A 27,506-nucleotide genomic window follows, 5' to 3' on the forward strand; every position below is an offset into this window, starting at 1 on the left:
GATGAACTGAAGATCCAAAGGTAAATAAGTAGAAGCCTTACAGCTAAACTTTTCTCTTTAAGAATTTTTACACGAGAAGAGTGAAGAAAGATTTAAACGTAACTGTGGTCAAGAGAGCAACCAGCTTGCTTGTAAGCTGAAGGGAAATATTCGGTAGAGAGAGAGAAGAATTGGAGATACAGCAAAGGAGGTGACTAAGAGAGCAGGTTGAAAGAGGCAAGAGAGGGTTGGTGAGGGACACAGGTGGAGGAAGTAGTTTTGAGCCACAGCCAGTATATTTTGTGCTTTGAGATTAGAAGAAAGATGAGGTGCCTACGTGTGTGCATCGTTTAAGTAGAAGGCAGGAGAGGAGGTAAGAGTGGGTCATCAGTTGAGTGGAGGCGCTTGAGGGTGAAGTGAAAGGTTTGGAACAGGCTTTGAGGGGGATGGGCAGGGTGATAAAGGACAGGTAAAGTGATTCATGGGTAGTCACGAGAGGAATCAAGAACTAATCTACATGGATAGAAGAATAGGGAAGTGAGAGGGTCGTATTCACCCAGGGTTTGGGGCTCTGTTGGCCAGGTAAGGTAGAAAGGAGAGGATCACTACAGAGGAGATACTGTGCATTTTTTAACCTCAGTTTTGAAAGAGTATTGATTGTGGTGATAGTCGTACATCTCTATGAAGATACAAAAAACCCTTGAATTGTGAGCTTTAAATGGGTGAATTGTATGGTATTTAAATTATATCTCAATAAAGCTGTTATATATTTAAAAAAGAATTTATTGAAAAATAAGTATAATACTAAGTTGCTTAGTGATGGGGATAGGTTCTAAGAAATGCACTGTTAGGAGATTTCATCACTGTGCGAACATCGTAGAGTGTACTTACCAAACCTAGATGGTATAGCCTACTACACACCTAGGCTGCATGGTACTAATCTTATGGGACCATCCTCTTACATGTGGTCTGTCATCGACTGAAACATACCGCGGAGCACATGACTGTAACAATACATGTCAGTCTTTGTCGTGAACAGTTCGTTCTTTGTATCTTAAAGACAAGTGATCGCATTGTTTCGGTTTGGTTGGTTGTTTGAACCTACACCTTGTCTTTCTTCAGTCGCTGGGTAAGTCGGAGTGCCACCGCACAGCGCAGGAAAGAGCGCCTTCGCCAACGTTCCGAGCACATTGGACTGGACAACGACTTGAGGGAGGTATGTGGGCCGCCGTCCCGGAGGCCTTCGTGCTGGAGCCGTGAACGGGGCCCATTCAGCCCAGCAGGTGTCATGGTGTGGGTTCTTTCACCTTCTTTTAAAAAAATGACTCAGTTATATTTTAAAATAGTAATCCTTTTGTACTAACTTATAGCAGAAAACATCTTTTTTCCCATTTTTGTAATTTTAATACATCTAAAATAAGGCTCTAAAACAAGTCTCTCTGTGCACCCATCAAGTAAAGGCTAAGTTTAGGAGAAATTTTTGGTCAATGTGTCTCCTGTAGGGAGAGAAATTTCTAAGAAGCGTAGACATTTCTAAGTTTCAAGCATAATTTAAACTTAGTAAGTAAAGATGTGTTTGCTTGTGTCTCCTTGGCTTCCTGAGACCGTTTTTAAAAGTGTTTTTAAGTTAAGCTCGTTATGCTTTATTTGTACTACTTGAAAACAAAACTACGTTTACACATTTGAATAATTATAAGTAAGTTGTGATTATTTCTTGTGATCAAAAGAAGAATGCAATCAGAAGATCTGTTAACTATTTTCTAAACTCAAATATGTAGAAATAAAGCAGAAAACATCACTCCAAATATATATAGGTTTTTGTTAATGTGTTCCTACCTATGTGATTTTAAACATTTTCTTGAGAACTGAAGCATAACCTGTCCAGTGCTTTTCTTTGTGCTCTGGAATTTTCTTCTCCCCCCTTTCTTTTGCTGTGACTTTATCAAATGCATGCTTGTTTTGCTTGTCTCTTTCTCCCTCTCCTTTTCTTTTTTGCTTTTCTGTCATTGGCACTTCTCCATCCTCTTAGCCTTCCGGGGAACTTTTGGTTCAGAACTCCATGGCATTCTGGGAGTGGGATCAGGGTCCACCTCCTCCTGCACGACTTCCTAAAAAATCCTTCTCTGAGTACTGCCTGGTATGTTCTTTGCCTGAAAGTGCTTTGCAGATGCTCCCGCATCTTGTCTTTGGTGTTCCTTGAGTTGGCCACATGCGTGAGTGCACATAGTTCTAGAACACCCCACATCACCCCGTGATCGCCACTCTCAGCCTCTCTGTTTTGCTCTCCACTTCCTCTTGTGTTTGGTACCTCTTCATGGTGGTGTGCGCTAACACGAGTGACTCTGTGCTGTTGCCAAGTAAAACGGATCATTCAAATCCCTAGTCAGTGGGACTGGGGGGAGGGGACCAGATATAGCAAATTGTTTTCCTTCCAAAGGCAAAATATATTAAATAGTCAATCTCCCTTTTATTTAAGCATTTTGCAGAAGTGACTCACTTTCAAACAGCTGTTCTCTTGCTAGGTTTTTAGCTCCACAGTGTTTTAATTTATCCTTCCTGGTCTGTATTTTATGTGGTCAGAAAGTCAGGTCATCAGCATAGAATCTTAGTGCTAAGAGGAACCTTTGAGGTTGTCTTGTCCGACTTGACCTGATTTAACCAAAGTCCGGGAGACTTGGCCAAAGTTGAACGGACACACAAAGGCAGAGCTGGGCCCACAGTCCAAGCTCGTGACTTTCAGACCAGTACTCTTCCCCGTAACCCTGCAGGCCAGGCCGCACCAGACACCTACTCACCTGAGGGCAAGGATAGCTTAGGACCCTTGGTGCTATTTTTTCCCGTTATGACATATTAGCATACATTAGCTTAACTTTGCCATGGGCTTCTCTTCACAAGCTCAGTGCCAGTTAGAGGGACGTGGGGTTTATTAGAATATCCAGGGTGAGCCTGCACTAAAGAGCAGTTAGTGCAGTGTTTTTTAAATAATAGGATAGATTTTCCTAGGAAGTTTCTCAAGGATTGTTGCTTTTGGCTTCCACAGAAACAAAGAGCATAGTAGAAATCTCAGAAGAAATCTAGGATTACCTCCCTCTGTAGTGAAATGACTTTATTATAAAAATATTCCTTGTGGGGACTGGCCTGGTTGCACAGTGGTTAGGTTCACGCATTCTGCTTTGGCGACCCGGGGTCTGCCAGTTGCGATCCCAGGTGCGGGTCTATGCACCGCTTGTCAAGCCATGGTGTGGTAGGCGTCCCACGTATTAAGTAGAGGACGGTGGGCATGGATGTTAGCTCAGGGCCGGTCTTCCTCAGCAAAAAGAGGAGGATTGGCAGCAGACGTTAGCTCAGAGCTAATCTTCTTCAAAAGAAAAAAATTCCTTGTGAAAGGTTTCTCTTTCTTCTCCATTTTTCATCTTAAAATATACCTTTTCCTCCACCTGCCCCAGAGAAAATCACGTAATTATCATTGTTGTTTACCGTAAAGGCACTGCTCTGGTCTTGCAGCAGCAGAGGCAGCCTCACCACCTCCTGTGAGAAAGGGGCTCATGCCCCCTCTGTGTGTCCCTGCTCTGCTTGCCTGTGGAACATTGCTGGTTCTGTGACTCCAGCAGAGATTCTCAGAAGGAGACTTCGCACATGGCTGCATGGAGTTCATTGTTGGTTAATAACTGTACCTGCCCCACGTGTGCTGGGCGCTTGGCAAATACGACCACTCCAAGGACAGCCCCATTCTAGCTTGTTTTCATTTATAAAATAGAACATGAACGTTAAAGCACACAAATTAAGTGCTTGATTTTTATCCAATTACTGACCTTTAAAAACTAATTATTCATATATTTCAGAAAGAGACAAATGCCAGAGACTACATCCTAGCCTCCTTTTCTTGTAGCCAGTGTATTTCCTCCTGAGCCAAATTTGATATTAACTCTTCTTGAGAATTGAGTCTGGTGGTTGTTCTGTGTTTGCACAAGTCCTAAAGGTGGAGGAATTGAGGCTGGGGGAGAAACGGAACCCTTTTAACACTCACCAGTTAACATTTATTTTTCACCAGCCTTTTAGCTCTGATTTGTAATATTCCAGCTAACATTAGTACAACCTGAAATGATAGGAAATGCAGGTATTATCCTTCTCTACAATCCTTGCCTTATATCTCAGGTTGGTTTTTCTAAAGCGTTTCATTTACTGCCTTCATTTGTTTGAAAACTAACCTTCAAGATGTTTCGATAGACCTAGTTACACTTAATTTTCCTGGTGGTGATAGTTGTCTCTCATTCTTAATTCTTCCTCTTTCTTTGGCCTTCTGAAAGAGACTTAAAGCAGAAGGAAGTATCCACAAACTGTTAGGAGGACTAAATGCTTGCAGAGTCCATTTGATTTTTAAATCTGTCCTTAGAATGATTGCGCTGGGAAGGAAACATTGTTTCGTTAACACTGCCTTCTGTCAGGAGGGCTGAGAAGCGGCAGGTAAACTGATGAGTTAAATCCCTAATTAGTGGGATTTTAAAAAATTTGTACTAGATTTAGCAGATCGTTTTTCTTCCAAAGGGAAAATATATTCAATGTACAAACTCCTTTTATTTCAAGAATGCAAAGGATTTTACACATCTTCTCTTATAATATCAAATTCTCCCCTTAACATAGTAAAGATAGATCTCACATATGTGTCTGTGGGAGGATGTGCTGGCTTGCCGTCTCTCTCTCTCTCAAACTGATAGTTTTACTATATAATTTAGAGCAGTTATTCCCTAAATATGATTGTAAGACACTTGGACTCTTGGGAGATTCTGCCCTGTGGTCCTGATGCAAACATAAGGTATCTGGATGAGCTTTTGCACGTGGCGCAGAAAGGAGAGAGAGAGCAGGGCCCCTGTCCTAATCATGTGACCATGTGTAGTGATTTTTTTTTTTCTCCTGGAAATTCACTAACCAAAGCTCAAGAGCAGCTGACTGGGTTTCTCTGATCCTCTCTGAGCCATCACTGACTTTGAAAGTAATACAGTGTTTCCACTTTCTTTTGATTCTGGAACAAGGCCAGGGAGGGCTGTAGCAAACATGTCCCAGACACAAGAGGCCTCCTGCCTTTGGAGCACAGGACACTTGTCAGAGTGATCTCATAGCCCTTCTTAGAGGTAGGTGGGCATGTGTTATGCCCATTTCACAAATAAACAAATCTGCCCGAGGTCATAAAATTAGTTGCAACCAGATTCTAGAGCCCCTGCTTCTACTGTTGTGACTTGATTTGAAAAAAGGGTTGGGTTGACAAGCATTGCCCAAGAGGCTCGAAGGGCATGCCTCTCTGATCTGCGGTGAGAGGCGGAGGGAACCAGTGATCTGAGAATTCCTGCATTCCTGCGGGACCTTGGCTCTGTAATCCAGACACCTGAATTTCTCATCTCAACCATGATCCTGACTAATCACAGCCTGGGGTGTTCCCACCTAAAAAGACTCAACTAGATGAAATCTCATCTCATTTTGAATGAGTTTTAACCTGATGGGGTTTCTGTCACCCTCATATTCACAGGGTTAACAGTTGAGGGGGGAGTACTAATGTCTCGCCTTTTGATGCTCTAAAACTGGGATTGCTGTTGCACGTGTGCACATAAGGCCTTTTTTGCATCTTGTTCCTGCACTTGTTTGTGTAAGGTTAAGTAGGTCAGAGGAATATCTGAGGTTTACGCATTAAAAAGACTCTTTAATTTTCAGAAATATATGCAAGAGGCACGAAGTTTAGGAAAAAACCTGAGGCAACCCAAATTATCAGACCTCTCTCCAGCGGTGATTGCACAAACCAACTGGAAATTTGTGGAAGGCTTATTAAAAGAATGTAGAATGAAGGTACGTGTTACTCACTGATGCGGGACAGTGTGCATTCATGTTGAGTCTGTGTGGGAGGCTGAGATGAGCTGAGTCAACCCCCGTGTGAGCCTGTGGCTCCCCTGGAAGAGAACCGGTATGAGGCATAAACCTCAAATGCCCTCTCCGCAGGTCGGGAACCTCCGTGAACTCTCCGTTCCCACAGAATCAGTGACATGGGAGCCCCGCCCAGTTTTTCTCAACTTTTCAGCCATTGCTCTCTTTCTCTCCAACACAAACAGATATTAAGCCAGTCAGAAGTTGTGTCAGGGATGTTAGCATCTTACGTGAAAGGCAACCCATTTTGTGTGTGTGTCTATTTGTACACCTGTGCAGAACCTTGTCCATGCACACATGTGTCTGTATACCCATAAGGAAGAAGACTTCAGCTGTGTATATCACACACTAGTCTCCTCTCTTGACGTCTGTGTTTATCAGAGGTAGCAATAGAAATTGACAGACGTCCTTTTAACCCATATTTTCATTCATTTATTTGACAGTCATTTCTTGAGTACCTTCTCTGTGTATTCAGTAAGTGCGCTATTTTCAGCATCAGCATATAGTGGTGAGTCAGACAGACAAGGTCCCTCCCTAAAGGAACTTGATTCTCTCCGACTTTACATTTTATAAGAGCTGCTAAGACGGCTATAAATGAACTTACTTGAAACTGATTTCCATTTCCTTTCCATTTTCTGGTGCATACTCATGAGCAGAGACTTGATAAAAGAGGAAAAGAGGAAGGAAAAAAAGAGGCCTGATTCACTCACAAATTGGAGAGTTCTGAAAAAACTGAGAGCTGCCCACTTGTCTTGTGGGTTTTGCCTAAGTACAATCAAGACTGAGCGCAAATATCTTTAGCATCCTGGGATGCGGGGGCAGCGGAGGGTGACTTGTGGTGGCGGGATGGGGTTTCAGAGCCTGACAGGACAATTTCTAGGTCTGGGGTAATTCTCCAATATTACTAAAGTTAGTGATCTAAAGATCGTTGTATGTAAGTATATGGGGGTATTTTAAAATAGTATCATAGTCTCTCTTTAGTGACCCTCTGTTTCTCTGACGAAATAGAAAAGTATAGATGATATTATTCCAGTTAGTTAACCACAGAGATTAAGACCCTTTACCCAAGATGATTGAAAATCTGCAATTAGAGGTGTGATGAAGGGAACCCAGATCTCCTGATCCAGTAATTGACTCGTTGGTTTTTGGCCTCACTGCTCGGATAACCCTTGTGACCACACGTGATGTTTTCAGACAAAGCGCATGTTGGTAGAGAAGATGGGACACGAAGCAGTGGAACTGGGCCATGGAGAAGCGAACATAACCGGCTTAGAGGAGAACACCTTGATCGCCAGCCTCTGTGACCTCCTGGAAAGGATATGGAGCCATGGCTTGCAGGTTAAGCAGGTAACAGTCTCAGGAGGCCCTGGTGACATGGCCGGTTGGGGCCCTGTTAAGAAACGTTATGGGGCCATCCCCGCGGTGCAGCAGTTAAGTTCGCGTGTTCTGCTTCAGCAGCCCGGGGTTCGCCGGTTCGGATCCCAGGTGTGGACATGGCACCCCTTGGCAAGCCATGCGGTGATAGGCATCCCACATATAAAGTAGAGGATGATGGGCACAGATGTTAGCTCAGGGCCAGTCTTCCTCAAAAAAAGAAAAAGAAAGAAACATAACAAAGACGGATCCTGTAAAAATTAAAAGATACCTTCTTTTGTCACAGGCTGACTAGAAATGCACCACAGGCATTTTAATTCTAGAAAAAGAAAATGTAACCCATGATTAGGAGGTGGTTTGGAGCTCTTTCCTGGTAAACAGGAAAGGATAAAACAGCACATTCCCTGCAGAGGCTGTATCCCCTGTAGGTTCCATGAAGCGTCTGCTTTCGTCACTGTCCAGGAAAAATCTGTGAGCCACAATTAGCAGTTCTTTACCATTGTAAGTTATCTAGTTATTCAGGCTGGAAAAAGTCAAATGGTTTCTTTGCTTGGGTCCCTCTAGTCTCCTTGATTTTTTTCTGTTGTGTCATATTTCTTTCTTCTTCCCCTTTTCTCTTTCTCTTCTTGCCATAATTTTCTTCCGTCATTTTCATTCCATATATCCAAACATATTTTGCATATGGATGTACACAAATACATTCTGTGCTGCTAGAGCCTTCTTTTTTCTTTCTTCTTTCTTTTTTCTTTTTTTTTTTTTTTCTGGTGAGGAGAATTGGCCCCAAGCTAACATCTGTGCCAATCTTCCTCCACTCTGCATGTGGAACACCACCACAGCATGGCTTGATGAGTGGTGTGCAGGTCCACACCCAGCATCCGAATCTTGTGGACTCCGGGCTGCTTCAGATGCACGAAGTCAACCACTACACCACTGGCTGGCCCTGCTCCCAGCATCTTTTAAATCCATGGTTATTAGCATGGCCAGTATACACAGTCCTAATTACATACAACTCAATAACAACTGAGCTGAAGTCAGAAATCTCCGTGCCTGGGGCCAGCCCCATGCCCGAGTGGTTAAGTTTGTGCGCTCTGCTTTGGCAGTCCAGGGTTTTGCCAGTTTGGATCCTGGGCACGGATATGGCACTGCTCATCAAGCCATGCTGAGGTGGTGTCCTACATACCACAACCGGAGGCACTCACAACTAGAATATGCAACTATGTACTGGGGAGCTTTGGGGAGAAGAAGAAGGGGAAAAAAAGAAGATTGGCAACAGATGTTGGCTCAGGTGCCAGTCTTTAAAAAAAAAAGAAATCTCTATGCCTGCACTTCTGGTCTTTTTCTTTAGCTGCCCTTCCTGAGACCGTTGGCAGTCACACACTGAGACAGTGAGGCAAAGGGTGACCCTCACTGCACGTGGAGTGAGATGCTGTGAAGGTCACACAGCTAGCAATGGATGAGCTTGGTCTCCAGACTTCAGAACGGCCATTTCAGTGTGAATGGTTTTGATGAGAAGTTATTTTTTGATGAATTCTTTCTTATAAAATGAAAAAACGTGTATACCTTGTACTTTTCAGGGGAAGTCGGCTTTGTGGTCACATTTAATTCAGTTTCAGGACAGAGAAGAGAAACAAGAGCACCTCGCAGAATCGCCAGGTGAGAGTTCATTGGTTTGAGCGTTCCTATCGCACTGGCAGCGTGTGAAGAACAAATCCTGGACGGCTCGTCTCTTCCTCTCTCTCTTAAGTTGAAACCTACCCCGTCTTGCCATAGTGGGGAAAAGTAGAAGGAGCAATGTTGTTTACATGCTGTGAGACCTGGGAAAAGTCACTTGACCTTTCTCATCTTCAGCCTCCTCATCCACAAAGATAAGGAAAATAATATTAGCTGTGCCAAGACTGTCATGTTGATCAAATGAGATCACGTGTGAAAACCCCTAATGAATTGTAAAGGATCATACAGGTGTACTTTACTCTCGCCAGTATTGGGGTGTAGTGTGTACTGAATTTTTAGTTTTATGACCATCATTAATAATCTTTCAGGGAAAAAATAGGTATATATGTCTCAAAAATCTTCACGAGTTAGATTTCTTCTTCAATTTATAAGACATCTCACGTTAGAAGCGTCATAATTCTTTAGCTAATTAGGGTTATGTAGGGTTCCTAGATGTTCTGCCTACTCTGTGTTTTTCACAAAAAGGAGCTAGCTTTTCTTTATATAAAATAACTGTCTATTTCACAAAAACTGGAAGTAACAGTGGAAAGCTAAGAGAGATAAAATGTTTTATACTGAATCAGCTATTTAGGAACCTTTTCTAAAATTAATGGATTATTTTATACATTCATAAATGTAAAACAAAAGTAATATTTTTAAAAACTCAAAAGCCAGCCTCCAGCTTAAGAAATAAAGCATTGCAAATATGGTTGAAGCTCCCTATTTCCGTTCCTCTCACTGCCTCTAGGGGGCAATACTACCCTGAATGTGGTATTTATTATTGGAAACCTAGTTTTTAAATGTATCCAATGCAACAGCTAGAAATAAGAATTTGATACTTCCCCTGGAGCCCCTCTAAACAGAATGTCAAGATTCTGATGTCCCAAGGTTCTATATTTATAAAGATTGAGATCAAGTTTAAAAGTATTCTCGACTGTCCATCTCCTTTGCCCCTTTTTCTGTTGAAAAAATAAAAGTGCATGGGCATGTACCCTGAAACTGTCTAACACTTAACTGTATTCATAGAAAATTTAACTGTTTGGACCATAAGACTGTAACCAAGGTGGTTTATTCTAATTAGGAAAAATAAATCCCTAGGAAGAAACAGCCATTCGTAGGAAGAAATGCTGGAAAGCCGAGCTCAGCTCCGGCAGGGAGGTAGAAGCATTTGGCTCTTGTGCCAGCTGAGGTATGTGAGAATGTCCAGCTGTCAGGGGGAGCAGCTGCCAGGCAGCACCAGCAGCTTCATGGCTTTGGATGGTCAAGTGTTGGCTGGTTGAGCTGGAGACCAGAGACCCAGCTGTCTGTGGTGACCGTCAGTCAGTCAGGAGTAGGACCCACAAAACTCTGAAGTCGAGGCTAAGAAATATCAGATGTGTCAGAGCCTCATGCCGTCACTATTTGTGCTGCACCCTCAAGTGCTGGTGAAGGGCTAGTGGGATAAGAAGGAGCACAAGCTAAATATTTTCCTGATCCTCAGTAGGATTAATCTAAGCTAGGTAGCTTTTGAAATCAAATTTATTGTCTGTTTGGAGCGGTGGATTTTATAAATATTGCTCTAACGCTTCTGGTGACTTAGCCCATGAAGGTAGGACTTAAAAATATGACTATGTGGGGCCGGCCCCGTGGCCAAGTGGTTAAATCCGTGCGCTCTGCTGCAGGCGGCCTAGTGTTTCGTTGGTTCGAATCCTGGGCGCGGACATGGCACTGCTCATCAAGCCACGCTGAGGCAGCGTCCCACATGCTACAACTAGAAGGACCCACAACTAAGAATATACAACTGTGTACCGGGGGGCTTTGGGGAGAAAAAGGAAAAAGATAAAATCTTTAAAAAAAATATGACCGTGTGAAATATATAGAAAAACATCTGTTTAAAAATAAAATGTTTCATTATTGGGAAACAGTTGTGTTCTAATTATACAGAAATGAGCAGTTCATTGACTTTTCTTTTCCAGATTTAACTGGGTGGGGTTTTTGTTCCAAAAAAATACTTCTTGTTTGCCAACTGTTAAGCTTCTTAATTAATGGCAGTAAACAGTCTGTATTTTCATACTTAGGGAAGATCCTCCAAGAAATTCGCAGTGGGTTTAGACACTGCTCTTATTAGCGTTGAGCCAGGATGAGACTAGATGATAGATCATTACTTCTTCAGAAGCAGCAGTAAACAGGAGTGAGACATTTTAAGGGTTGCAGAAGAATGGAAAAGGTCTTAGCAAGAGGACCATAGCAGGATAGACTGTCTTAATTTTTTTTAATAGACTTTATTTTTTAGAGCAGTTTTAGGATCATGGCAATATGGAGCAGACAGTATAGAGATTTCCCATATACCCTCAGCCCTGACACTTGCATAGGTTCCCCCATTATCAGCGTCCTCCACCAGAGTGGTACATTGCTTAGAATTGATGAATCTCCATTGACACGTCATCACCCAAGGTCCATAGTTTCCATTAGGGTTCACTCTTGGTGTTGTACATACTGTGGGTTTGGATAAATGTACGGTGACATGAATACACCATTGTAGTATCATCTAGAGCAGTTTCACTGCCCTGGTCGTCTCTGGGCTCCACCTTTTCATCCCTCCGTCTCCCCTAAGCCCTGACAACCACTGACCTTTTTACTGGCTCCATAGTTTTGCCTTACCCAGAATGCCGTACAGTTGGAGTCATATAACCTTTCCAGATTGACTCTTTTCACTTGGTCATATGTCTTTAAGTTTCTTCCATGTCTTTTCAGACTGTCAATTTTGACCTAGTCAAATTCTGACCGAGTCACGGCACCTGTAGTTTGAATTCCTGTTTCAGAGAAGGGATCTCAGAATGTCCTTAATCCTAGAAAGAGGACTGTCCTTGACATATCACCCAAAAGTTTATACCTTTAATAGACATAGGTGTTGTCCTTAAACCTTGAATCCTCAGACAAGGTTCCACTACACTTTAAATGGATTTTTACATCAATTGGCAAGAGGTGGGGTATGATGCAGAAGGGGGTGGAAATGCTGCTTCTAAGTGGTTATTGTGGGTCTAGCCCAAGAATTTTGAGTCACTCTTCAATCATCTTATCTTCATCAAAAGTTTTCTGTTAGGGGCCGGCCCGGTGGCACAGCGGGTAAGTGTACACGTTCCACTTCGGCGGCCCAGGGTTCTCCAGTTCGGATGCCAGGTGCAGACATGGCACTGCTTGGCAAGCCATGCTCGGGCAGATATACAAAGGGTATTCCAGTGGCTAGGTATTAAATCCATGAGTGTTTATACTGGAGGAGAAAGTGACCTATTGTATTTGAGTATATCGAATTAAGAAGTAGTAGCAGAAATACACATTTAAATAGTTTATAAATTTCTCTTCTGGCCAGAGTAGATTTCACGGAAACCTTAGATTTTAGATCTCTAGAAAAAAGTAGGACTTCACTCCTTAACTCCTAATCTGCTCTGTTCACAGGCTTCTAAACTGTTCCCTCCAAAGTCACTGATAAACTACTGTATTAGTTTCCTGGGGCTGGTGTAATAAAGCAGCACAAACTGCGTGGCTTAAACAACAGGAATGTATTGTCTCACAGTTCTGGAGGCTGGAAGTCCAAGAGCAAAGTGTCAGTAGGGTTGGTTCCTTCCGAGGGCTGTGAAAGAGAATCTGTCCCATCCTCTCTCCTAGCTTCTGATAGTCTCAAGAATTCCTGGGCCTTTAGGTGGTATTCTCCATGTGTCTTTACATCATCTTTCCCCCGTATGTGTCTGTCTCTGTGTCCAAATTTGCCCTTTCTGTAAGGACACTAGTCACATTTGATTAGGGCCCACCCTAATGACCTCATCTTAACTTGATCATCTACAAAGACTCTTTCTCAAGTAAGGTTCAATTCACAGGTACTCAGGGTTAGGACTTCATCAACTTCTCGGGGGACATAATTCAAACCATAATAGCTACTATTGCCTAATCTGATGTCATGGTCCAGCTGTTCCTTTAGCAGATTATTCACAAATCTCTGTCTCCAGCCCTAGTTCCTTGACATCCATCTTTGATAGCCCATTGGGACCTCACTCTTAACGTATCCTAAAATAAACTCATTATCTTAGCCCCTCTCTCCTGTCCCTCTCAGGCCTTCTCCCTTCTCTCCATCTTATTTAGTGGCATCAGCACCCTCCTCTCTGTCAAGCTAGAAGCCAGAACGCCATTCTTAATGGAATAGGAAGCCCACTGGACACAACATCGAATGCTCTGCCCCTTTTAAGAAATGGATACAATTGGGCGGGTTTCTTAACCTCTTTGAGCCCCAGTTTCTTCACTTGCAAAATTAAGATTAAAAAATTCGAAGGAAAATTATAATTATGGGATCATATATATTAAAACATTTTATATTCCTACTTAATAGTGTTTTTGACACAAGTCTTACCCTCTATATCCAGTCCTTAAGTCTGCCACTGTGTATTTCTCCTCTTTTGTTCTCACTGGCTGCCACTGTCTTAGTTCCTCCACAAGCTGGCCTTTGGAACACCTTCTGGCTCATCTCCCTTATTTCTCTTACACACTACACTATCACTGTAGTTAACTAACTGAAAAGCACTCAGGAACATATGGTGTCTTTTCAGAATCCCTCCCCGCTCCCTGCAATTTCTGTAAATTTCTAACTTGTCGTTTAAGGTGCTGCTGTCTGGCCCTAAATAGTCTCATCCTCCTCAATGAGGATTTGTTGAACGTTGTGAGGGACCTTCTAGGCCCTTTAGGGATTCTGAGAATAGGATATGACCACGCGTCAAGAGGCATATAATTTAAGAGGAGTTACCAAAGTGGTAAATTTTGTGATGGAGCTTCAGTTTTACAAATCCTGTTAAAGAGAGGGAATGACTTATCCAGCAGTGTGCCTAAGGGAGAGAGAATATTTGGGAAAGATTTCACACAGAGGCAAAACTAAAGCTCAATTTCACTTTATTTTATTTCTCGAGAACTTAAACGTGGTGCCAGGCGCTGTTCTAAGTGCTTCACCTCTCTTTGAATAAGGAAGGTGCTGTTGCTGTCCCCACTTTGCAAATGAGGAAACAGACCACAGAGAGGTTAAAGGACTCTCCCAAAGTCAGCCTGCTGTTAAGTTCTCAGCAGGGTTTGAGGAAGCCGGGTTCTTCACCTGCAAGCTGTCCTGCTCTCCGTCTAGAGTGATAAATAGGCTGTGGACGATGAGAAAGATACAGAAGCGTTAAAGGCTGAGCTGACAACTTTCACGAATTGCGTGGAGACATGAAACAGTATATCACAAGTTTAAGGAATATTAATCAGGGAAGAGTGGCAGGAATATAAGGCTCCAAAATAGGATTCCCAGGACATGTGGAGGCCTGTGAATGCTCTTGCTGTGGGTGCTACTGCTTTTGGAAATGTCAGGCTCCTCTTTTATAAGTCTCTCACCTGTTCTCTGCTCCCAGAGGCATGATTCCTTCTTACTGTCATGTCTCCCTCTAGCCAAGTTGCTGATTATGGTTTCAGCTCCTTTCTCCTGCCTCGCGATCTTTTTTTTTTTTTTTCTCTTTTCACCCTATTTCTTACTACTCATGTGGCCATCTTTCATGCTGTCTAATCATCCGGAATGTGGACGTGTTCTCCAGGGTATTTCATTTTCTCCCCTGAAAGAGAGATGTGCTTTCATTAATAACACACTTAAGTGGTGACCGTCTCAGACAGGAAGATAAACATAGCATAGTCCTTGCAAGACTCGGGAACAATTTCCTTGGTGTCATTACCTGCTAAATGTCAAGATGAGCCTTTGTTTTCAGTGACCCATTGAAAACTCCCTCCAAAACTGCCATGACAAATGGCCTATTTATCACCACCTGTGAGGAAGGCCCTCAAAAGTACATCTTTAGGTTGGCCTGGCCACATTTCTCTTTGTCCTGGCAGCCCCATCAATGCTCATTTATACCTGCCAACTACCAACCCAGCCTCTTTCACCAAGTGCCAAAAACATGCTGATCCTAATCCACCAAAATGTTGCCTGTCTCTCTTCCTTCAGTGCCAGCTTCATCTCTATTCAGGTATTCTGATATTGTATCCTAGCCCTCCGAGGTAGAATGGGTCTGGAAACTGAGAAGATGCAGGTTTAATTTACAGCAAAAACCCACATCCTAAATTCTCATTTTATTGATATATTTGCCAAGTGCGGTGTTGCAATTTAGTTTTCATCTACAGATGGGAAAATGGAAAGAAAGGGCACAAAACTCAGCAGCATCTCACTTACGGTGAGATTGGGCGGTCCCACTACAGTACATTAGCCAATAAGTGGTTGCTGAGCCATTGCTATATGACAGAATAATCTTTCCTTCTTTTATAAATATTGGGTATTCAGGCTTCTTAAGAGAATGACTCATGGACATTATACTCCTAAATGTTCATTTAGATTACTCACTTTGTGTGACATACAGACTGTGGTTTGGATTCTGAACTTTGAAGTAGAAACTCATCAGAGTAGAGAACTCAGACTCTTGGATTTTCCTTTTTAATTATTCTTTCAGAGTCTAGGGAAATTGTGTGTTTGCAAGTCATGAGCCCAGAGATGATTCACAGACTGAGTGGCTTAATTTATAGACGTTGCTTTCATGTCATTATCCAGAGCCATTAGAATGAGTAGCTTTAGAAAATGACTGGCCCCTTATGGCCAAAATTTGCACACATTGCGTTATTTGCTAAGTGAGCTGTTATTATTCATTTTAAATTTCCAAACGCAGCCCTCGATTACCTAGAAAGAAAATAGCTGGTTTGCTGTATTAGTAAAGTGGCAACATTTGGGGAAAAGAATTTGAGCTTTCTGTTGTCTTTAAAATTTGTTCTTATCAGAGTATTTATTTCTAGAATGTGAACCACGTAGATATTTTTTAGGTGCTTGCTCTTATTTTTCTAATACTCTGCTGATGTTTTCTACACAGTTGCCCTGGGACCAGAAAGAAGAAAATCTGACTGCGGAGTTATGTTGCCAACTCTCAGGGTCTCTCTTATCCAAGACATGAGGTATGTGTTATATGTGCTGGCATACGGTGACAACTTTGAAATGTTTATGGCTTTCACTTAAACTGTTCAAAGCACTATGGCTATGTATTTGTTTTTGCTTATATGTCCTGAAGACAACATTTTTTTATAATCGTGTTTATTTTACTTTCATACTATTATATTTTCTCCTGACATTAAATCCAAAAGGAAAAGGTAGCTGAGAAGAGTTTTAAGGCATCCCTAAATTATTTTACCATTTTTCTTCAGTTTTCTAAAACCTCCTTAAATACCTGCTGCCCACAGCTACAGACCAAAATATCTACAAATAATGACAGGTTCCTTGGCAGAAAAATTGCCATTGGGCAGATTTAGTTTGAAACAAATGCAAGTCTGAGAATTATCACTTGCAATTATTCGTCTTAGAAATCGTTAGAAAGCATCAGCTTACCTAAAACAGGTTTTTTTTTTAGATTTTTTTGTTCTTTTTGAGGAAGATTAGCCCTGAGCTAACAACATCTGCTCCCAGTCCTCCTCTTTTTGCTGAGGAAGACTGGCCCTGAGCTAACATCCTTGCCCATCTTCCTCTATTTTGTATATGGGACACCGCCACAGCATGGCTTGATGAGCAGTGTCTGCACCTGGGATCTGAACCAGCGAACCCCAGGCCACCAAAGCAGAACGTGCAAACCTAACCGCTGCACTGCCAGGCCTGCCCCACCTAAAATAGATTTAGTGAATGAGGAAGGCAGAGGCTTTTTTCTTTTAAACATTTGAGGTACAATACTTAGTCAGCTCTTAAAATTTGTGGGTTTAAAGTGAATGTTACAACATTTATAGCACTTGAAACTTTTCTTTGATGGTGTGCTTTATTAATATTAATCGTTGGTATTTATTTGGTTTGTCAGATAACTTGCGACTGAAGAGCATAATTATTATGAGTGGCAGCACAGCACAGTGGTAACACATCCTGGCTTTACCATTTACTAGCTGTGTGATCCTAGGCAATTTTCATAACTTCTCTGTGCATCAGTTTTCCCATCTCTCAAATGGAGATAAAAACAGTGTTCTCTCTCATAGGATAGCTATGAGAATTAAATGAGTCAGTCCACTACTGTTAAAAGTTTCAAGAAGTACTTGGTTTATAGTAAGAGTTCAGTAAATGTTGGTTTTTGTTATCTGAATCAGTTTACATATTTATATCTTAAATGTCACTTTTCCTTGGTAGATGAAATATAGTTGTCTTCATGTAGCTTATGATTCCTTTTTATGGTCAGCGTGAGAGGCATAGTTGTAACCACGAGCAGAAAACGATCTTGGTTCTCTTAACAGAAACATAAAACCACATGTGTCCTGCGGTGATTTCACGGAAGCCACCACTTTAGGGTGATGGTGGTTGAAAGCTTTGCAGCTGTGACCGCAGGGGCCAAACTTCTGAAACCTAATTAGGAGCTGGACACATCTCATAAGGCTACGCTGCTCTTCCCATTTCCTGCTTATTTGCTTGTATCTCCTTCGTGTTGTTGGTTTTTTGCAGGGCGGGGTACCCTGCCTAGATATACTCCCTTCTCTTGGTAAGAGGCAGTGCAGCCTCCTGATTCAGACCTCGGGCTCTGGAACGAGCCTGCGAGGGTTGCTGTGTCAGCTCTGCCACTCCCTAGCGCTGTGGCCTGGGCCAGTTGCTTATACTCCCAGTTTTCTCACCTATTAAATGGGGATAATAATAGTGTTTCTCTCCAAACGTTGAGGTAAAGAGGCAATGAGTTGATAAATGTGAAGCTCCCAAAATAGGCCTGGAAATAAGTGTATGTATACTAACTCATGCATACACATACATCTGTATTTATTTCTGTTTCTGTCTTTATATGTGTGTGTATATATTTTTACACACACACACAATTTTTTTTTTTTTGAGGAAGATTTGCCCTGAGCTAACATCTGCCAGTCCTCCTCTTTCTGCTGAGGAAGACTGGCCCTGAGCTAACATCTGTGCCCATCTTCCTCTACTTTGCATGTGGGATGCCTCCCACAGCATGGCTTGCCAAGTGGTGCCATGTCCGCACCCGGGATCCGAACCGGCAAACCCCGGGCCACCAAAGCAGAACATGAGCACTTAACCACTGCGCCACCAGGCTGGCCCCTCACAATTTTTTTTTAAACCATGAATTCATAGTGATATCTCTGATTCCAGTTCAATACCACCGAAATCATTCTAGCCTCCCCTTATTTGTAATTTCTTTCTCCAGCCATGAGAAACCTGGCTGTCATTATCTGCAATATATTTACTTATTTGTGCAACCCCAGTATATACATAAGGTAGTTTCAGAACTGCTAACCTGTACCCCCGTGAGAAACAAGTGTACTTACTAACTAACCATCGTTTTGTGAACAGCTGTAGTTTTGTCATTAGCCTTTCAGTATCCAGTCACAATACCGTTTTCCAAAACTTAGATTAGTTCTTTTTATTTCTTCACTCCCTTCAGCGTGGTTATATTATTCATTTGTAATACAGTTAGGTTTATTTGTTGGTTTGTGTTCTCCCCACATCCTGGTTGTTGGTTGGTTGTTTAATTTATATAGGGTAGAATTCACTCTTTCTTGGTGTATAATTCTATATGTTTTCACAAATGCACACTCACATTACAGAACTGTTTTACCATCCCATAAATTCCTTTGTGCTAGTCCTTTTGAGTCAACCCTTCTCGCAGTTTCCTACCCCTGGTAATCACTGATATATTTGCAAGCTCTTTTCACTGAGAGGGCCTAGCAGTAATAGTACCCCGGTAACAGTGTGCACACCTAGTGCCCACATATTGGTTTCTAAATCCCGTTTTCCACTGAAAGGGACCAGGGCTCCCTAGAGAAGTGATTGATTGCAGGGCTGGGGAAGGGAAAATATAGGCTGAGCCTAGTGCATCTTTGGGGCCAGAAAGTAAGGAAGTGCTCAGAAAAGTATAGGATCATGTAATAAAGACTCAGGAGCCAGCTTGAAAGGGCTCCCAGTGGCCAAGGCTGAAGCAATTTGAACAACATAATAAATAACAATAGTATTGCAGCATAACCCATAGAATAAAATAAATATCCATGAGTCTATTCTGATATAAATAAGGAAATGAATGGGAGTGATGGGACAGCTCTTTTTCACTTAAGCATTCTAATTAATAAATGTAGAATAATGAAATAGAAGAATTAGTGGTTGAAAGTTTAAGGTGAAACCAGGATATTTGCATAGTCTCAAAGTATCCTCCCCGAAGAATTTATTAATTACAAAGGAAAAAGTAGTAATTTTATAGTGGAGAAACCCAGCAGACACTACCTTAACCGAGTGATCAAGGTTAACATAACTAGTAGTAGGACACAACATCACGGACCCCCTGATATGATACACTGAGAAGAGTGCATCACTTCTGCAGTGCTCTTGCCATAAATGTATAACCTCAATCTAACCATGAGAAAACATCAGAAAAATCCAAATTAAGGGGCATTCTACAAAATAATTGACTAGTACTCTTCAAAAGTGTCAAGGTCATTATGACAAGGGAAGGCTGAGGAACTGTCGTGAATTGGAGACCAAGGAGATGACAGCCAAATGCAACGTGGGATCCTCGATTAGATCCTGGTGAATTCCATCTGTTAACAGTACTGTACCAGTGTTAGAGTCCTGGTTTGGTTATGTAAGATGTTAACATCAGGAGAAGTTGAGTATGCAGGAACTCTGCACTTTTGCAACATTTTTGTAAGTCAAATTATTTCAAAATAAAACAGATATATGTTTGTTTGTTTTGTTTAAAACCAAGCCTGGTACGAAGTAAATGTATAACGGCCATTATTATTATAGATACACAGTGTAGATGGCTTATCGTTATGCAGGGATGCAATTCTTGGTACAGCTCTGCTCACCTGTTCTCTTGACTATTGGATGGATGAGCTGTGACATCTCTAGTCTAAGCCCCTAAAATTTGTCACTTGGATTACATCATGGTCCCCATGTTTCACTGCCGCCCTCCTGTAATTATTCATCCTCCAGTCTTGTAATGTGGTGATCTTAGAATAAAGTCGAAACTGCTTGCGCTGGCTGGCAGCACCCTGCTTGATCTGACCCCTGTCTACCTGCAGCATTACGTCCTGTCACTGCGCCTCTGACCACTTCTTTGTTCCTCCAGCATGCCAAGCTTGTGTCCTGCCCTGGGCCCTTCGTCTACCTGTTCCCTTCACCTAATAACTTACCTCTGATTCCTACTCCCGTAGAATCTCCACAGGCCAGGCTCCTTCGGGTCATTCGCACCTTAGTTCAAACGTCACTTCCTCCAAGAAGCCATCCCTGACCACCTGGTGTGAAGCGCCACCCAGTCACTCTCTTTCAATTCCCCTCTTTTAATCTCTGCACAGCTTGCTTTTGTTTGTTCGTTTTTCTAACGCTATTCGTAAACATCATGATGGAGGGGCATCTGTCTGACATGTGGAATTGTTAAATTGTTAACAGGTGTGAACACAGTCTGTCACATAAATGGTGCTCAATTAATATTTGTTAAATGAAGGATTTGTCATATTTTAAGCTCTGTGAGTGTGAGCGAGGGAGTGTGTGTGTGTGTGTGTCTTTGTGTGTGTGTGGTTGGGTGGGTGATATGACATTTTTACAGACACCCTTACGTGGTTCAGCTGGCCAGACTGCCGTTGAGTTATAGCGGTTACAGTTTTGAAGATGTAGAAAGATGGCGATCGCTGAGATACTTTTTATTCATCAGTTTAAAATTGAGAGTTTAAAACCTGAGAAGTCATATTGCTTAGCTTCTTCCTTTTATAGATGTGGAGCTCAGGCCCAGATAGGTTAAGTCTAAAACCGTATAGCCAATTACCAGCAGAAATGGAACTAGGACTAAGGTTTCCTGACCGTAGTTCAGGTCTCTTTCTAACTAGATGCACGTTCTCAGCCTTTGCCCTGTCACCAAAAAATGCCGAGTGTGAGTAGGCCAACAAGTTGGCAGTAGTGTACGAGTGTACATCAGCCAACTAGAATCTAGTGTAACTGCGGATAATCTATGTTCAGGGTGCTCAACTGAAAAATTGATGTCCTGTCACTGCTCACTTCGGAGTCACTTCAGATTTCAATTTTCAGACTTTGTCTTAGAAAAAATCTGAGAGATCCCTGAGTATCCTAAAGTGATGTTTTGGTCAAATGAGAGATGCTTTTAGTAAAACTTGATTGGTTGGTTGCTTTCAAAACATGTTTAGTAAGGCAGAAAAGCATTGCCTGGAAAAGACAAGCTGACTTCCCAGAGTTTTTCCCTAACATTTTATTATAGAAATTGGAAGTGGAATTGCTTGATCATACGGTAATTCTGTGTTTAATTTTTTGAGGAGCCACCATACTGTTTTCCACAGTGGCTGTACCATTTTACATTCCCACAAGCAATGTACAAGGGTTCCAGTTTCCACACATCCTCACCAACACTTGTTTTCTGGGGGTTTTGACAGTGGCCATCCTGATGGGTGTGACTTCCCAGTTTCTGATGGCCTGCTTAGCAGTCTCTTTCTAGGTCTTCATAGACCCCATGCTAGAGTCTTCAGCTTCCAGAGCTTAGAAACCAAATCACTAGTAACCCAAAATATAATCAGACTCTAGGATGCTGATTCCTACTGCCCTAGAGACTTACTTCAAATACCTAAGAGAGATGGAAAAATAATGGGCCGGATTTGGGCCATTTATTATTTCCCTAACCGGGTGATTTGATACTCTCACTGATACGGGCAGGCTCTGCCTGGAAGCTAGATTAACATCAGAAGGCTGCTTGCTGTTCCCAGAAGCAGAGATGTGGACGCCTGATCCTCCAGCTCCGAGCTAGTGACTTTCGTGTTCTCAGGACAGATGTCATCTCAGGGAAGCCTGCAGGAACACTGCCCAGGGGTGTCTCTCCCTTTTCTCTGCTTCATTCTGTCTCTTTAAGATGACCGTTTATATACTGTTGTTCTTATTCATGATATGTTTCCTTTAGAGTTTAACCCTCAGTGGACAGGCTGATTTCCCTGTTTCCCAGATCTTGGCAGGTACTTCATTGCCCCTAATCACTACCTAGATAGTCAATGTGGATGTTTTTCCTTAAAGGAGAACACCCAAGTAATATTTTAAACTTTGATTTTTTTCAATCTGGACAATGAAAGATAAAAACTTCTTTTCGAAAGCTTAGGTAGTAGACCTGTCTGAGTCCATGCTCTCTGCTGGGCACACGCCTCTGCCGGTACCTCCTGTCTTGCCGAGGTTTTCTCCTGAGGCAAAGACGTTGGCAGTTCAGGGCCTCAGATTGCTCACAGTTGTCGAGAGTCTTGGCACCGGGTTGCTTGGCAGCTGGCACGAGTCCAGGACAGACACATCTCAAGGCTATCCCCCTTGTCTTAGTATCTCAGACTACGCCCCAAGACCTTCATGATGCCAAGTATCACCAAACTGTCAGTTATAGAATGATTTCTTTGTTCCAAAGAGAAAGGCTGGGGACCATTAGTCATTGTACAGATTATCTACCTGTAAAAGAGGACTATTGTCACGGTGTTGCCATTATTACAGATTTCTTTCCAGACTAGCCACGCACATACCATCTAGCTATTCAAACAGAATTTTATTATTAATGACAAAATGTATTTAACGATGAGAGGCATAGTAGAACATTACATGATCTAGGAGATTGTGAGTACTATAATTCAAGTATAGATTTCCTGGATGTGTAAACAAATGAACAGGATGTCTGAGTAAATTCCAGAAATGTTCTGTTTACATATAAAGATGGGAATAAATTACTTGAGGGTAAATTGGCTCGTCACTCTATCTTTTTGTAAATAGCGTGTGCATATGTGCTTTTGAGCATCTGGCTTTATTCGACACTAAAGTTAAGTAGTCATGATTGATTGTGTTACCCCTGGGGAGGACTTTGATGAATTTTTATGACTGTACAAAATGTGAGCTTAAACTAAAATTGGCTAATTCCCTAATTTCTCTAATAAATATTATTGGGTTTCATTGGTGATACATTGAAATGAGCACCAGTTTTGAACATTTAGAAAATGTGGATTCATATTTAGATGCTGCCACTCTTAGAAATTGTTTGGTTTTAGGGAATAGAGCCCATTCGAACTAGCTTCAGCCAAAAAAGAGGGACTTAGCAGAGATTTATGAGGGTATCTTCCAGAATCCCAGAACGAGAACTGTGGCTGGACTGGAAAAGTCTTGTCACAGGTTTCTCCCTTTGTCTCAGTAGAAGCAAACAGTCTCTGCCTCTCCCTTCCCATCTGCTGCCTCTCCCTTGACCTCCCCTCCTTTTCTGCTTTATCGTGCATGTGCTCACCCAAGCCCTGCCTTTAACACCCTTTCTTGTTTTAGGTGTCCAACAAAAACTAGCTTGGTTTTCCAGGGTACCAATTCTCAGTTTCTGGGAGAAAATCCGATTGGCTCAACCTGGGTCAGGCACGTGCCTCTTATCCAGTCAGTTCTAGCTGAGGGATTAGGCGGCTGGGGCCATCAGTTCGGGTGGTACCTGGAACTGAGTCTTCTGGGTCTGCGGAAGGGGAGTTTCTCCAGGAATGCGAGTGCTGGGAAGGAGCGACTCGTGGAAAATGGGTGGCATCTCTAGAATAATGCGTATTATCTCTGTGACCTTAAGTCTCACTTTTCTCATCTTTGAAGTGAAATAATCATGCTCTCCCTCTCACTAGTTCCTGTGACGATCAGAAAAGACACAGTACATAAAAACTTAAATTGCAAAGTTTTGTGCCAGGGTTAGAAACAAATCAAGTAAGTCAGTTATTTAAACCACATCATGTATGCTTTTCTGTGAATTGACAGGATCTATTTGGGGAGTAATACTTATATCTAATATTCTGCTAAATGCCATTATAATGACCTATAATAAATTATTCCAATTAAAAAGAGATTTAAATGGTATAACTACACAAAATTTTTTAATAGATTTGGATTTAAGTTTAATAACCCAACACATATACATTGTTTTAAAGCATAGAATTAGATATAGATTTACAACACAACTGAGTTTTTTGAGCTCCTAATATGTGCCATAGGGTACAAAGAAGGATGCAAGGCTGCTAAGAAGTATTGGGCTCCTTATCCTCAGGGAGCTTCTGTCAAGGCAAGAAAAAGGTATACCAAGAGAAAATGATAGAAGTAGTAGGCAGTGCATGATAAATGCAAATTAGACTATAGAAGTTCATAAATTGGAGAGGTCATTGAAGACCATCATGGTCAAGGAAAGCTTTCTAGAAGAAGCTGGGATTTTAAACATGAGTAGAGTCAAATAGGGAAGCTGAAAGAGAGTAAGTCCTTCAGGGAATAGAATGCAAAGTCTTACAAGTCAACTGCCCAGAATGGAATTTTTTTCTTTTTTTTGAGGAAGATTAGCCCTGAGCTAACTACTGCCAGTCCTCCTCTTTTTGCTGAGGAAGCCTGGCCCTGAGCTAACATCCGTGCCCATCTTCCTCTACTTTATATGTGGGATGCCTACCACAGCATGGCTTGCCAAGTGGTGCCATGTCTGCACCCAGGATCCGAACCGGTGAACCCCGGGCTGCTGAGAAGCAGAACGTGTGAACTTAACCGCTGTGCCACCGGGCCGGCCCCCAGAATGGGATTATTTTAAATAGGATGCTCTGTTGAGTCTGAGGGATAGTAGGCCTTGAATTCAAGCCTGAGCACTTCAGGCTCTATCCTTTGAGCTTTTGAAGGTTCTGGAACAAAGGAATTACATTAAGGAGGCACTATTTTAGGCAGAGTAATCTCCCTTGTGCCACTGAACAAGATGGGCTTGAGAAGAGTCTGGTGGCCTCATCTCCTGAGTCTCAGGCCTCCTTCCAAAAACACTAGGACAAACACTTTTATGGTGGGAATGCTGATTGCCGCCTAAATAAAAGAGGTTTCACTTTCTGTGTTCCAATCCGTCCCATTTTCCTTAAACGTAGATTGTTTTTCAGATTATAATTATGTTTCACTTTATCTTCTTCACCTGCCACGTCTCCAGATTCTTGTTTAAAGCCAGCACAAAACTAATTTCAGTAGATTTTACTATTTTAGAGTAGGGAGCATACTTAGGGAAAGATTACACGACATAAGTCCTTATCAGTCCTCGTGTAGGTTCATTTTCAGTGAGTACACTTTGAATCAACCTGGTGTTCCTGGCTCATGTGAGCTCTCACCTGACACTGCACTCACAGGGGTACTTTGTAAATACTGTTGAAGTCTAAGTGGTAAATGCCCAAGCTTGTCTCCCTTGGTGTTTTAGTCAGCTGTGTCATCATTTGGGAAATGTCAGTAAGGTTGAGGAACAGCCACTGCTGTTCTGTAGGCTCATACTGGAGGTGCCGGCTTGGGTTGTGAAGTGCCCAACCACTGTCACCACCACCGGTAGGAACCAGGGTCTAAGCGGGGCTTGCTTGACCCAGCTTTCTTCCCTCATGACCATGTGTGATGGTTGTAGCCCTTTAAAGATAAAATCAGTCTGTCCTAATTTCTGAAAAAATTGTTAGACGTGAGGTGAGGTTGGCTAAGCTGCACAAAAATGACAACAGAATTTTCTTTTGTCTCCTCATTCTGACTTGTTTGAAGGCACCTCTTTAGCATCTCTACGATCACATCAGTGACATAATGCTTTGCATCTCGTTTCTCAAGAGTGTCTGATCATATATGAGCACTGAGGACTGAGGGCTTAGATCTTCAGCCCCAGGGACTGAGAGAGAGGGAGGGAAGGAGAAAGGGAGACAGGAAGGAAAGAAGAAAGAAAGAAGAAAATGTGTGTGTTTGGCAGGGAGGGTATTCCTTATTCTGAAAGCTTCGAATCATCAGAGAAAAGAGCTCATTGCATATCACAGCTCGGATGAGTCATTCTGGATGTAAAAAAAGTAGAGATGGTGGGTCTCAATCCCAGAGACTTTTCAGTGACTCACTCTGGTGGTTTTACAATTACCTCGTCCCGCAGGCTTGCCCCTCCTGCCCGATCCTTCTTCCTCCTTAGGAGGAAAATCATTAGGAAGGTTAAATTCAGTCCCGCTGGGTATAGCGTTGACTTCTACACAGAATACTATTTATACATATATGTAACATTCAATCGGAATTCAACCACAGTTTTTTTGTGACCACACGATTTTCCAAGTCTTGCAAATTTTTAAGAAATTTGAATTTTTCAGCACAGTACAGCTTGTCTCCTAATGCCATAGAAAGTAAGATTTCATATTTCCATATGTTGTCCGGGGCTGCTTGAGAAATAATTCTGTGGATTAAAGTTGGGCCAAATATTTCGGTTAAACTGTAGAGCAATTATTTTGAATAAAAGCTTGACTATTCAAAAAAGAAAAATTTAAAACTTAGTTTACAACAAGTGTCAGTAAACTCCTCCAGTGAGCTAAATCCAGGTTGCTGCCCCCTTTTTTTTTGCAAATAAAGCTTTATTGGAACCAGGGGAAAAAAAAGCTTGATTATTCAGCCTATTTTATTACTTTTATTTTCCTGAGGGTTGGGAATAACCAAGTGCAAGTTTACAGTATCTGTGGGGTGGAAACAAGAACATATTAAAACCTGAAAGTGGAAATGAGCGTTAAATGCTTTGTCTTAGGATATTGTGCGTGTGCTCGTGTTGTAGTGGTAATTCTGATGTAGGACTAAATTCATGATTCAGATGGAACCTCTGAAGGGTTGATCAACATAAATTGTCTATTACCTGTTGCTTCCTCTAAGTATAAAAGAATTTTTCTGTGCAAAGTGCTATCACCCTTTAGTTCTTTTCCAGTTCAAGGTTACCCTTAGGATTTACATCTTTGCCTTTGCTGCTATTCTTTAGGCATATTCAAAACATGAGTGAGATCAAGACTGATGTTGGACGAGCTCGGGCATGGATAAGATTGTCTCTAGAAAAGAAACTCTTGTCCCAGCATCTCAAGCAGTTGCTGTCTAACCAGCCACTCACCAAGTAAGGATTGCCCCCTGAGGCATTTCTGTTTCTTTGACCTGTGTTTACAAAGCAGATTGCATAAGCTGCCAAACTGATGTCTTCAGCATCAGTTGCTGATTCCTCCGCACGTGCATTCTTCCTTTCTAACAGGCATGTGCTTCAGAAACTCTGTCTTGATGTAATATTTGATTATTTCTGGGAGGGCATGAATTTCATGGCCATTGGGCCAGATTTCTCTGTTCTAATCAACAAAAACAGCTAAGTAGTCCCCAAAGACTGACAGTAACATCCAAAAGATGGGTTGAATTTATGTAAACTTTTTTGTCATATTGTAAAGATCACAACAAAATCTGGAGTAGTAGAAAAAAAAAAAGTTCACAGTAAAGGACTTCTTCTGAGAGTCCTGCCAATGCTTACATTCAACAGTTTAGAGCCAGGAAACTAATCAAGTACATATTAATTAATTGTTAAGTGTTTTGATAGTTTCCTTTACTGGATCCAGAAACCTTCCTGGGTGAAATGTATCATCTGGATAAATACGTACATTAGAGCTAATGTGAAGGCTAAGGATTTTGAGTTCTCTAGAGCAAAGGTATGCAGAGAATTCAACCAAGACCTCAAACCTGACAGTGTCGGAAT

General features: G+C 42.0%; 1 protein-coding gene across 7 annotated transcripts in view; it reads left to right on the plus strand.

Annotated features, from left to right (window-relative positions):
- The window catches only part of DENND5B (DENN domain containing 5B), a 178,716-nt gene that overhangs the window by 131,201 nt on the left and 20,009 nt on the right, over nt 1–27,506 (plus strand). For 4 of the 7 annotated variants that reach the window (XM_046685014.1, XM_046685031.1, XM_046685021.1 and 1 more), the window contains 7 exons: nt 1,102–1,195; nt 2,009–2,116; nt 5,683–5,814; nt 7,084–7,236; nt 8,838–8,916; nt 15,870–15,951; nt 26,757–26,885. In XM_046685014.1, coding sequence (XP_046540970.1) covers nt 1,102–1,195; nt 2,009–2,116; nt 5,683–5,814; nt 7,084–7,236; nt 8,838–8,916; nt 15,870–15,951; nt 26,757–26,885 — 777 coding nt within the window. The remainder of the gene's footprint in view (nt 1–1,101; nt 1,196–2,008; nt 2,117–5,682; nt 5,815–7,083; nt 7,237–8,837; nt 8,917–15,869; nt 15,952–26,756; nt 26,886–27,506) is intronic. The other 3 variants (XM_046685038.1, XM_046685047.1, XM_046685058.1) reach the window with 1 other exon arrangement.

This window comes from Equus quagga, chromosome 1 (assembly GCF_021613505.1).
Source record: "Equus quagga isolate Etosha38 chromosome 1, UCLA_HA_Equagga_1.0, whole genome shotgun sequence".
Taxonomy (NCBI): Eukaryota; Metazoa; Chordata; class Mammalia; order Perissodactyla; family Equidae; genus Equus; species Equus quagga.